General features: G+C 42.6%; 2 protein-coding genes across 5 annotated transcripts in view; one reads left to right on the forward strand and one right to left on the reverse strand.

The window, feature by feature from the left end:
- Positions 1–7,434, reverse strand: part of LOC126295368 (uncharacterized) — a 203,166-nt gene extending 195,732 nt beyond the window's left edge. The window contains exon 1 of the mRNA XM_049987848.1: positions 7,365–7,434. Coding sequence (XP_049843805.1) covers positions 7,365–7,394 — 30 coding nt within the window. The 5' untranslated portion in view covers positions 7,395–7,434. The remainder of the gene's footprint in view (positions 1–7,364) is intronic.
- The window catches only part of LOC126295357 (serine/threonine-protein kinase OSR1), a 438,167-nt gene that overhangs the window by 146,477 nt on the left and 278,642 nt on the right, over positions 1–13,048 (forward strand). For 2 of the 4 annotated variants that reach the window (XM_049987830.1, XM_049987829.1), the window contains exon 2: positions 783–896. The exons of the other annotated variants lie outside the window; for them this stretch is intronic. In XM_049987830.1, coding sequence (XP_049843787.1) covers positions 783–896 — 114 coding nt within the window. The remainder of the gene's footprint in view (positions 1–782; positions 897–13,048) is intronic. 4 annotated transcript variants of the gene reach the window in all.

A 13,048-nucleotide genomic window follows, 5' to 3' on the forward strand; every position in this document is an offset into this window, starting at 1 on the left:
ACTGTGGTATCGTGTTGCATGGTCAGCTGTTCCTGTACACGCCATCCAAGCTCTGTTTGACTCAATGCTCAGGCTTATCGAGGCCATTTTTACGGCCAGAGGCGGTTGTTCTGGGTACTGATTTCTCAGGATCTATGCACCCAAATTTCGTAAAAATGTTATCACATGTCAGTTCTAATATAATATATTTGTCCAATGAATACCCATTTGTCATCTGCATTTCTTTTTGGTGTAGCAATTTTAATGGCCAGTAGTGTATTTTTCCGTCGATTACTTGCAAATGAGGGTTCATCAGGATGAATTGCTCCAGGGGACCTTAACATACCTCACCGTATAGATAGCTTCAAAAGTTGATCCCACTGCTGTTTAAACATGTACAACTCATAATATTTACAAATGCTGCAGGAATCACAACCTTATGTCTAGAACAAAATAAAAATGCTGGAAGGGGTATATGGGTGTTTCTAGTACACATTCCTTTATATCTAACAGCAATGAAAACAACATAAAATGCTGGAAGGTGTTGATAGGGTTTCTAATGCACATTTCTTTGTGGCTGTAAAGGCGGCAATAAGATTGAAACACCAGCCTGGAAGCATCACGAATTGTGCTCCTAGGTGATGCTCCAGGTACAACACACTATCTCCTACCGTACATTCGCTGCAGCCGACGACGAACACAGACACTCGTTCATACGCGAGGTCAACATTGAAGCGTGAAGAAGAGAGCACGGAGACAGTGGATGTGTTGACATGTCATGGAGGTACTGGATCTTTTTGCAGAACCGTGCCCGACGTCCGCCGCCGGAGAACTGGAGCTGTCATTGGGCCCGACCCGCCAATCATATTCCAGCACGACTCGGGCGGTTTCCTCGGCCATGTGATGGGTCGCTGCAGGTAAACCATCCCCACCGTTCTCCAGCTGGTACGGTCGGCATGGCTTCCCACCACCCAGCACGGCTTGGTTCCGGGCAGCGAGGCCCGTTGCTTATGCACCACACACTGCTTCCGCTATGGAACCCGATGACTGTTGACACCATTTTCTTCGTTTTCGGCCGTCAAGGCCAAGGCTTTTCCTTTATTTTAGGCCATCACTCACCAATCTACTCACTGGTCTGATGGGGCCAGCCAAGGCTTTTTCTTTATTTTAGGCCATCACTCACCAATCTACTCACTGGTCTGATGGGGCCGGCCAAGGTTTTTTCCTTATTTTAGGGCATCACTCACCAATCTACTCACTGGTCTGATGGGGCAGGCCAAGGCTTTTTCTTTATTTTAGGCCATCAGTCACCAATCTACTCATTGGTCTGATGGGGCCAGCCAAGGATTCTTCTCCTGTGTCAGTCTCGTCTTCTGACAGCAGTGTTGCCACACAAGCTCCTCAGTTATTTCTTGGATACAAGGCAACTTGATAATAAGATCTCTTAGATTTCTACATCCTTCTGTAGCACCACATCTCAAACGCTATGGTTCTCTTCTTTCCGAGTTTCCCCACAGTCCCTTTGTGTCATCAGTCTTCTGACTGGTTTTATACACCTTCCAAGAATTCCTCTCCTGCATTAACCTCTTTTTCTCAGATTCTCATGCAGCCTCTGTTCTCAATTATTTTCTGGATAGGCTCTGTGTTTGTCTACAGTTTTTACCCTCTACATCTCCCTGTAGTACCACATACGTTGTTCCTTGATCTCTTCAGAGATGTCCTATGATCGTGTCCCTTCTTCTTGTCGGTGTTTTCCGTATATTCTTCTCCTCCTCAATTCTGTGGAGAATCCCTGTTTCTTACCTCATCAGTCGATATAATTTTAATTATTCTTCTGTAGCACCACATCTCAAATGCTTTGATTCTCTTCCATCCCAGTTTTCCCACAAACGATGTTTCACTACTATACAATGCTGTGCTCCAAATCTACATGCTCAGAAATGGCTTCCTCAAATTAAGGCCGAACTCTAATACTAGGAAACGTCTTTTTTCCTGAAATTTTCTTTTTTCCTTTTCTATCCTGTCTTTAATATCTTCCTTTCTTCACCCATTACGTGTTAATTTGCTTCTGAGGTATGATGATTTCTTAATTTCGCCCCTTTCATGGTCCCAAATTTTGATCTTAAGCTTCCTTGTAATCTCATTTCTACCACTCCTCATTTCTTTCACCTTTCTTTGATTGGCTCTCAGTCCAAATTCAGTCCTCATCAGACTGTTCATTCCATTCACCAGGTCCTGTAGTTCTCCTTCACTTTCACTGAACAATTCATAAGTGATTCTTATTATTGATATCCTTTCACCCTGAATTGTAGTCCTAATCCTGAACCATTCCGTTATTAGGAAATAACGATCGATGCTCGATATGCAGGTTGAACAACACATGTCAAAGACTGTATCGTTCCCTTATGCCCTTTCTAATCAGCGCCCTTCCGTTCTTGGTCTTCCAGTCTTACTGTTCTCTCCTGATTCTCGTATAGATTTACATTACACCCATTTTCTATTTTTCTGATTATTTCAAAGATTCTTACTGTTCTCTGTTGATTTTCGTGCAGATTTACATTGCCCTCCCACTTTCCTATTTTTCTGATTATTTCAGTCATCTTGCACGACTTGCGTTTTCAGATCTCCTTTCGATTTCGACAAATCAGTATAAAATTCAGCAAGTTGCGACAGTGAAAATCTCAGCACATTCACCCAGTGCATTGAATACACCACTTGCATCCATACACTGATACTGCCTGCTAAGCTTGCATGCATATTTTGGGCTCCATACTTTTTTTTCGCATTCTGTCTGATTAATTGGAGGAGCCACAGAACTCGTATTTTTGCACTTTCTGCTTTTTGTCACGTTTGCACGTAGGAATCCATTTGCACACGTGCTGGAGACGGTAGTAGCATATGGAACATACACCAATGCATGACTTTATTTTTAAGGAGTTTCTTCTGGAAAACATAGTAAGCAACCTGAGGAAGCGACACAGAGTTTCTAGATTAGCGACTAATTTAATAATCAGAATTGTTAAATACTATGTCAGTAATCTATTTTCCTCCAATTCCCAATTTCTACAGCCAAACAAAAAAATAATTTGCGTTTTATGAGCAACTTCTCTGATTTGTCAACAAAATAAATAATACTTGCAGCAAACAGAGGATTCGCCGAATTTTTGAAACAGCCTCGTGTGAGGTGTGTGATTTCAAGAAACTGCTTAAGGCAAATAAAACCTGCTGCACTGTGAATGATTCCAGGTGATAAGCAACTTCTGAACGGCAACTAGCAACGGAAATTCTTAAATTAATCTGCACCTGCGTGGCTATTCTGCAAATCACATTTCATGTATATCCTGCCGAACAGTATACTCCAGCTGCGTCTCTCTATGACATTTTTTCATTTAACTGATCAGATACATGTTCCAACAAATCATATGAAGCCGGCCGCGGAGGTCTCGCGGTTCTAGGCGCGCAGTCCGGAACCGTGCTACTGTAGCAGGTTCGAATCCTGCCTCGGACATGGATGTGTGTGATGTCCTTAGGTTAGTTAGGTTTAAGTAGTTCTAAGTTCTAGGGGACTGATGACCACAGCAGTTGAGTCCCATAGTGCTCAGAGTCATTTCTTGAAATCATTACAAACATAGTAACAACGCATGATGTTCTCTGCATCTTCAGACATGCAGTATATATAGGCACAGTGAATATAAATATATATAAAGGGTGGTCCATTGATCGTGACCGGACAAAATGTCTCACGAAATTAGCATCAAACGAAAAAACTGCAAAGAACGAAACTCGTCTAGTTTGAAGGGGGAAACTAGATGGCGCTGTGGTTGGCCCGCTACATGGCGCTGCCATAGGTCAAGCGGATATCAACTGCGTTTTTTTTTTTAATAGGAACCTCTATTTTTTATTACATATTCTTGTAGTACGTAAAGAAATATGAATGTTTTAGTTCGACCAGTTTTTTCGCTTTGTGATAGATGGCGCTGTAATAGTCACACACGTATAAGTACGTGGTACCACGTAACATTCCGCCAGTGCGGACGGTATTTGCTTCGTGATACATTACCCGTGTTAAAATGGACCGTTTACCAATTGCGGAAAATGTCGTTATCGTGTGCGCACTACGGCGTGCGTACACTGTATTCAACTTGTAAACGTCACTACAGATATTCAGTTTTAGGTTATGACACGTCTGCCATCATTGGCGATGATGTAGCGCTCACGAATAACGACATTCTACATGACCCTCTGAAGTGCCGGAACACGGATGCTGTCGATGGCCTCCTGAATGGCTGTTTTCAGCTCAGCAATGGTTTTGGGCTTATTGCTGTACACCTCATCTTTAACATAGCCCCATAAAAGGCAGTCCCACGTGTTCAGATCCGGAGAATATGGCGGCCAATCGAGGCTCATGCCAGTGACATCTGTCTACCCCAGAGCCAGAATGCGTTCCCCAAAGTGCTCCTCCAGGACATCAGACACTCTCCTGCTTCGATGGGGTCGAGCTCCGTCAGCCATGAACCACATCTTGTAGAAATCAGGGTCACTTTGGATAATGGGGATGAAATCATTTCCCAAAACCTTCGGTAGTCAAAATGCCGTCGAGGAATATCGTACCTATTATTCAGTGACTGGACATTGCCCTTCACACAGCCGCTTGTTGAGGGTGAAGAGACTTCTCGATCGCCAAATGCGGATTCTCAATCCCCCAAATGCGCCAATTTTGCTAATTGACGAACCCATCCAGATGAAAGTGGGCTTTGTCGCTAAACCAAAGCATATTCACATCAAAAGTTCCCATCATGCCTCGCGACCAACAGTACAGTTTGAACGTCCTAACGCAAAATATTCAGAAGTTATGACGATTTTATTATATATTGTTCAATAATTGTCACCCTATATTTTACTTTACATGCAAAACACTGTACTTTCACGTTAGAAACTGTCTGGAACTTTTCACTTTCTATATTACGTTACAGAAATTCATAAACTGTTTCTAGCGTCCAACTACAGTGTCTAGCATGTAAAGCGAAGAAGTATACGCACAAATACGTATGTATTTAAGGTAACTGATGATGTCCTTCAAAAAATAGAGCCTAAACGCATATGGTAAAATAAAACTGCTTTCACTCGATTGCACATAGACGAATAAAACCTAAAAATTATCAACATAATGTTTCATGTGTATCTGCAAAAGCTACATCATCAGTCAGAAGTAAAACTGAAAGAAGGCGCTTATGTTGCACCTGACGAAATCACAATGGAACTAAACTATACGTACAATTTGTAGGACATCTGCAAACGAGAAGCATGATTAATAGAATGACGCTTCAGTTGCGATAAGATTTATTCAATCCCACGACCGGTTTTGGGATTGTAAAATCCCACCTTCAGGCGTATAAAAAGCTTGAAACTGGTCGTGAATTGAAGAAATGAACATTACAACTGAAGCGAATGTCGTACTATTAAAAACTATACGTGACAAAAAAAAAATTAGGTCAGATATGAATTCACTGGGCAAAAAACCATAAGATTATTCTATTATCTAACAAAATAAAACAAAATGTTGTTCGCCAGTGCAAGCGTTAGTAGATCGCAAGTTGTAGCACAATCCATAAAGGATGGAGAAGCCTTGCGATGTGCCGGGGTGGAGATGAGTTTGTACCTCTATAATTCTGACGAATTTTGCATGAAAACGAGACATGCACTCGACCCTTCCCTACCTACCACCTAATTAATTATGTGCACAACGGTAACGGAGGGAAATGATGGTGGACCCTCCTAGTTGGTAAAATAAGGAGTGCACACTCACAATAATTTAATAAGTAATCTACTCAGAGAGAGAAAAAGAGAACTTTATGATAGTAAACAACAGGAAATGGGATTCTGCATATATCAACGAAATGATATGCGGCTTAAATATTACGATTTATTATACATCAGAACATAAATATGATTATCGACACAAACAGTAGGTTAAAGGATAGGATATTCTGAACTACTATGTGAATTAGAGTTGGCTCGAGAACAAGGGGCTCCTACTCTATGTGATGCAATAGACTGACGATAATGACTGGAGGTCCTCATGAATCAAATATTAATCTCCCGACTATATAGCAGTATCGCAATTAGTAGTCAGAGTACAAATGGCATCACATGGAGAAACAAGCACGGTGGACTTGTAGCAAAACGAGCGTGCGTGCTGTTGAGGACCTGAGTATAAAATTGATAGGTCCTACAATGTCAGAGCCGCAAAATACCATATCAGACCTGAAATCTGCAGCACGTTTTCGGTAGGTAGCTTTCTGATGATATAGGCGCCGACTTCTGCCGTGCAGCAACTCTGTGTCAACCCCTGCCCTCGAAGGCTGTCCGAGAATTCTAAGTTCTGTCGAAAAAATGCGACTAAGTCGCAAGACCGTCCTATTCCGACGAAGATCAGAACTCGAATACCTACTGCCCGCGCAACGCAAGAGCGGAGCCAACATTGTTCAATTCCCTACTCTCCTCGAAAACCGCGAATCAGCATTCAGTTCTGACTCCAAAATTTCCCCCACACTGTCTCAGAACATCATTCGCGCCAATAGCGACCGTTCCCTCCAGTTCTGAGCAGGGCTGTATGACGTCAGCAAGCCTTAGTTTAAGTTCACCAACCGCGCCTCTGCTGTTCAGCTGAGGGCACCGAACTTGCCGTTCTACCGGTTTCGAAAACAACCTGCCTAAACCACTGGCCATCTGGCGCCAGACAGTCGCACCCAGCAGGGCACAGCCCACATGTATTCTCAGAATCGAGAGGACAATACAGTCAGTCGGTGCCAGGAATCTTCGTTCTGGACGCCCCAGAACGGTAAACACACCGACTGCGGCGACACTCGGACGCCTCACAGGTCGTTTCGCTCTGCACACAACAGGTGAAACTTGACCGATGTCAGTCGTTGCGCCAGGCGCTTAAGCCCATTGTACGACCCCTTTAGAATTCAGGGAAGTGCAGCCCGAAATGCAGTGTGCAGCATACCTAGGAAAGTAACGCAACATGCATAGTAATCAAGTGAAAAGTATTTTTGAGCTCTCAGTACAAATACTCTCATTACAATAATCTTATTCGGTCTGTTACTACCGTGCAATGACACAGAACATTAATAAAATTGATGAAAATGAGAGCCGACATGCGAAAGAGACCATGGAACCTCGAAGCCTATCAGCTGAGATGGACCACTTTCACTGAGCGGGAATCTTTTGTGGAACTGCAGGCACATTGCTAACGTTTGCAACAATGAAAAACTGGATACATTTTGTATGTACTTCAGTGTACTATAAAGTAGCTGATTCGACGCTTTCGTCGGCCGTGTCGACAAAAGTTTATTCTCCGAGAAAAAAGTGGAAGGTCCTACCTGGTGCATGAAAGTCGGCCCTGAAGCCATTCTACAGTCGGTGTTGTCTTGCGACGTCGCTCGACACAAATAACATCCCCGGCGCTGCCGCTGTTCCCTTATATAGCGCTCTCTCGCACCTGTTAATCTCCCCCTTGCTGATACCACAATTTTGTTTTGCGAAATTCCATCTCCAAACAGATAAACGCCTCCATACCTTCTCCTACTTCCTAACCCTACCCTTTCTTCCTACTCCTCCCGCCCCCTCCTCCTCTCAAACACAAAAAAAATTCGCGCCCTCGGGCGACCATAGTTACAAGAATATCACAGACAGAAAAGTAATTAAAGATTAGTCTGTTTCGTAGTATATTTCCACGAAGCCGGAATGAGCCGCCGCCATTTTGTCCGCGCCAGGGAGATTAAAACAATAGAAAGTGTGTGGGAGGAGTGGAGGAAGGGGGGAGAAAAAAAAAAGCACCCAACGGTCGCGGAGACATTTGACGATCGTGTTCCGGCCTGGCCGCATTTGTTTTTAACCGCTGGTGCTCGAGCCACTCAGAGATAATTAAATGTTAGCAGTGGAGCGGCGCGGCTTGCCCCATTTGACAGATGACAGTCGTGGCGACGAGGCTCCACCATTATTGAGCCAGCCGGGATGAATCATGGTGGTGTCGGCGTGCGATATTACAATTCCCTCGCGCAGGATTTGCCCGTCCGTGCCGTTCGACACGCTGCGATCCGAGTTATCGCCAATCGGGACCGCGCTTAGCCAGGGATTTCGCCTCCGATTAGTTCGTCCTATTGCCGAGGTGTCAGTCTTGCGGCTGCGAAATCGCGGCGGTGTGACATGCAGGAATTAATCAGACTGCGTGAGTCAGCCTTAATGAAATGTGTCACATTTGTCCTGGGTCGTGCCTCAGGTAAAACACCCACACACAAATACATGTACAAATCTGTATTGCTAAATGGCTAAAACCGTTCAAAACCCACGTTCCACATTATCTGTCTAACGGTTTCCAAAGACAACAAAAATTTTATTTTCGGTACTTCATGTAATTACTGATTGAATTTAAAATTTTAAAATGCTGCATAATCTATTCATTAAGAGGTACTAATATCGCATGCGCTCGAAATTTCATCGCTAAATGGCTAAAACCCATGTTCCTGGCTGTCTGTCTAACGGTTTCTAAAGACAACGAAAATTTTATTTTCAGTACGGTACTTCATGTAATTGCTTGATTTTAAAATTTTAAAATGCTGTAATAATCTACTCATGAAGAGGTACTAGTATTGCGTGCCGTCGAAATTCGACCAGTTACGTCAGTGAACCTGATCTGTGGTAGCAAATGTCATGTATCGTAGAATTGTCTGAAATTTTTGCTGCGGAATTGATCTGTGACAAATGCTGATTTATAGGGACGTGTATTCGTAAAATAATTCTTTGATTTTTCTTTAATTGCTCGATCATTTGAAGGGAGTTTTTGACACATTGCGTTGAAAAATACAATTTTGTGGTAATGTTGACAAGCTAACTTTTACCTTATGACATCACAAATTCATCTCAGACGCGAAATGATATGCATTACAAAATCTGCACTGTAAGTTCATCAAACAGCAATTACAGTTCTCACAATTGTTTGGAATTATGTTCAGCGCAAATTTAAATGTATCACAACGACAACAGAATGATCGCTATCAACATCTGCATTATTCCTATCACTTTCTCTGTACGAAAATTGTATCTCTCTAGCTCTTCGTCTCTCAGTCCAACCAGTTAATGTTGTTCTTCGAGGCATAGCTTAAAACAAATATGCGAGTAACAAAAAATGGTTGAAATGGCTCTGAGCACTATGGGACTCGACATATATGGGCATCAGTCCCCTAGAACTTAGAACTACTTAAACCTAACTAACCGAAGGACATCACACAACACCCAGCCATCACGAGGCAGATAAAATTCCTGACCCTGCTGGGAATCGAACCCGAGAACCAGGGCGTGGGAAGCGAAAATGCTACCGCACGACCACGAGCTGCGAACTGCCAGGGACATTCAATAATTAAAGAGACAAATTGGTCTGGAGACAAAAGCGTTTATTTTTATAAAACAATACTTTTTCTACTTTTCAATATAATCCTCTTGAACATTCATGCTCTTGATCCAACGTGCTACAAACTACAAGCTTTTTTATTCCGGCTGCAAAGAACTCTTTTATCTTGATGTTTGAACCAATTTCCCACAAACTCCTTTAAGACCTCGTTGTCCTGGAACCTCTTCCCATATAATGCCTCTGTCAGTGCACCAAACAAACGGAAATCACTAGGTGCTAAATCAGAACTGTAAGGGGGGATGAGGCAGTACATCCCAGCCCATTTTGTCCATGGTTTCACAGGTTTATTTATTTTATTTATTTATTTATGCATTTATTTTACCTGGCAAGATTAGGGCCTTCAGGCCCTCTCTTACACCTAACCAGGCATACTCAGGTTGAACGAGTTACAGTTTCTACTTAACATTAAGGACATATAGCCTATTATGCAGTATTGATGTTAAAGAAAAAAATAGATATTATAACAGTAGTATAATGATAATTATAACAATAAAAAATAATTATAACAATCAATAATAATAATAGTAATAATAATAATAATAATAGTAATAGTAATAGTAATAGGTTAGTTGAGCAATATGAGGACGTGCGTTGTCTTGCTGGAGAATCACACCTCTCCTCTGAGATCTACATCTACACCCACATTTATACTCCGCAAGCCACCCAACGGTGTGCGGCGGAGGGCACTTTACGTGCCACTGTCATTACCTGCCTTTCCTGTTCCAGTCGCGTACGGTTCGCGGGAAGAACGACTGTCTGAAAGCCTCCGTGCGCGCTCGAATCTCTCTAATTTTACACTCGTGATCTCCTCGGGAGGTATAAGTAGCGGGAAGCAATATATTCGATATGTCATCCAGAAACGCACCCTCTCGAAACCTGGACAGCGAGCTACACCGCGATGCAGAGCGCCTCTCTTGCAGAGTCTGCCACTGGAGATTGCTAAACATCTCCGTAACGCTATCACGTTTACCAAATAACCTTGTGACGAAACGCGCCGCTCTTCTTTGGATCTTCTCTATCTCCTCTGTCAACCCGACCTGGTACGCATCCCACTCTGATGAGCAATACTCGAGTATAGGTCGAACGAGTGTTTTGTAAGCCACCTCCTTTGTTGATGGACTACATTTTCTAAGGACTCTCCCAATGAATCTCAACCTGGCACCCGCATTACCAACAATTAATTTTATACGATCATTCCACTTCAAATCGTTCCGTACGAATACTCCCAGATATTTTTACAGAAGTAACTGCTACCAGTATTTGTTCCGCTATCATATAATCGTACAATAAAGAATCCTTCTTTCTATGTATTCGCAATACATTACATTTGTCTATGTTAAGGGTCAGTTGCCACTCCCTGCACCAAGTGCCTATCCGCTGCAGATCTTCCTGCATTTCGCTACAATTTTCTAATGCTGCAACTTATCTGTATAGTACAGCATCATCCGCGAAAAGTCGCATGGGACTTGCGACACTATCTACTAGGTCATTTATATATATTGTGAAAAGCAATGGTCCCATAACACTCCCCTGTGGCACGCCAGAGGTCACTTTAACGTCTGTAGACGTCTCTCAATTGATAACAACATGCTGTGTTCTGTTTGCTAAAAACTCTTCAATCCAGCCACACAGCTGGTCTGATATTCCGTAGGGTCTTACTTTGTTTATCAGGCGACAGTACGGAACTGTGTCGGACGCCTTCCGGAAGTCAAGGAAAATGGCATCTACCTGGGAGCCTGTATCTAATATTTTCTGGGTCTCACGAACAAATACAGCGAGATGGGTCTCACACGATCGCTGTTTCCGGAATCTGTGTTGATTCCTACGGAGTAGATTCTCGGTTTCCAGAAATGACATGATACGCGAGCAAAAAAACATGCTCTATAATTCTACAACAGATCGATGTCAGAGATACAAGCCTATAGTTTTGCGCATCTGTTCGACGGCCCTTCTTGAAATCTGGGACTACCTGTGCTCTTTTACAATCATTTGGAACCTTCCATTCCTCTAGAGACTTGCGGTACACGGCTGTTAGAAGGCGGGCAAGTTATCTCGCGTACTCTGTGTATAATGGAATTGGTATCCCATCAGGTCCAGTGGACTATCCTCTGTTGAGTGATTTCAGTTGCTTTTCTATTCCTTGGCCACTTATTTCGATGTCAGCCATTTTTTCGTTTGTGTGAGGATTTAGAGAAGGAACTGCAGTGCGGTCTTCCTCTGTGAAACAGCTTTGGAAAAAAGGTGTTTAGTATTTCAGCTTCACGGCGTCTCTCTCTCATAGCTGGCTTGACCTTGTTTGAAAGCAAACGCGAGTAGTTCATTGTATGCTGCTCTTCGAGATAATCACAAAAAACTGGACCTTCAGCATGACTTTTCGTGCTGATGCTTGGGCTTCGAATGTTTTCTTGACAGGTGAGTTGGTGTGACTCCACTCCATGCTTTGTCTTTTTGATTCTGGCTCGTAAAAGTGAACCAAAGTTTCATCACAAGTTAAAATTTTTTTGAGATAGTGCTCACCTTCTCTTTTATAACGCTCCTTTAGCTCTGTGCACACACTCAACCTTGTTTCCTTGTGTAGCCGCGTCAACTCCTTTGGGACGCATCTTGCACATGTTTCGCGGTACTTCAGCTTGTTACAGATAAACTGTACCGTTACTAACTTGAACCTTATCAACCACCATTTCCACAGTCACATGGCGGCCGGCACGAATAATGTCATCAATTCGATTTTTATGTGAGGGAGCTGAAACAGCAACTGGTTGGCCAGAACGAAGTTCGTCAAATCACTGAGCCGCGACCGTTTTTGAGCCGCTCTACCTAGTAAAAATTTGCATGATTCATACAACCATAAGCTTGAGACATTCCACAGTATATACAGTATTCACTGAATGCATTATTGTGGCCAAGATAGACACGAAGCCCACACCTACTACAGTAGTACAAGTTTATATACCAGCTACCTCTGCAGATGACGAAGAAATTGATGAAATGAAAGAAATTATTGAGATAGTGAAGGGAGACGAAAATTTAATAGTCATGGGTGACTGGAATTCGGTAGTACGAAAAGAGAGAGAAGGAAACGTAGTAGGTGAATATGGATTGGGGACAAGAAATGAAAGAGGAAACCGCCTGGTAGAATTTTGCAGAGAGCACAACTTAATAATAGCTAACACTTGGTTCAAGAGTCATAAAAGAAGATTGCATACATGGAAGAAGCCTGGAGATACTAGAAGCTATCAGATAGATTATATAATGGTAAGACAGAGATTTAGGAACCAGGTTTTAAATTGTAAGACATTTCCAGGGGCAGATGTGTACACTGATCACAATCTATTGGTTATTAACTGTATATTAAAACTGAAGAAACTGCAAAAAGGTGAGAATTTAAGGAGATGGGAATATGGATAAACTGAAAGAACCAGAGGTTGTACATAGTTCCAGGGAGAGCATAAGGGAACAATTGACAGAAATCAGGGAAAGAAATACAATAGAAGAAGAATGGGTAGTTTTGAGGGATGAAATAGTGAAGGCAGCTGAGAATCAAGTAGGTAAAAACACGAGGGCGAGTAGAAATCCTTGGGTAACAGAAGAAATATT

Source organism: Schistocerca gregaria, chromosome 11 (genome assembly GCF_023897955.1).
Source record: "Schistocerca gregaria isolate iqSchGreg1 chromosome 11, iqSchGreg1.2, whole genome shotgun sequence".
Lineage (NCBI taxonomy): Eukaryota > Metazoa > Arthropoda > Insecta > Orthoptera > Acrididae > Schistocerca > Schistocerca gregaria.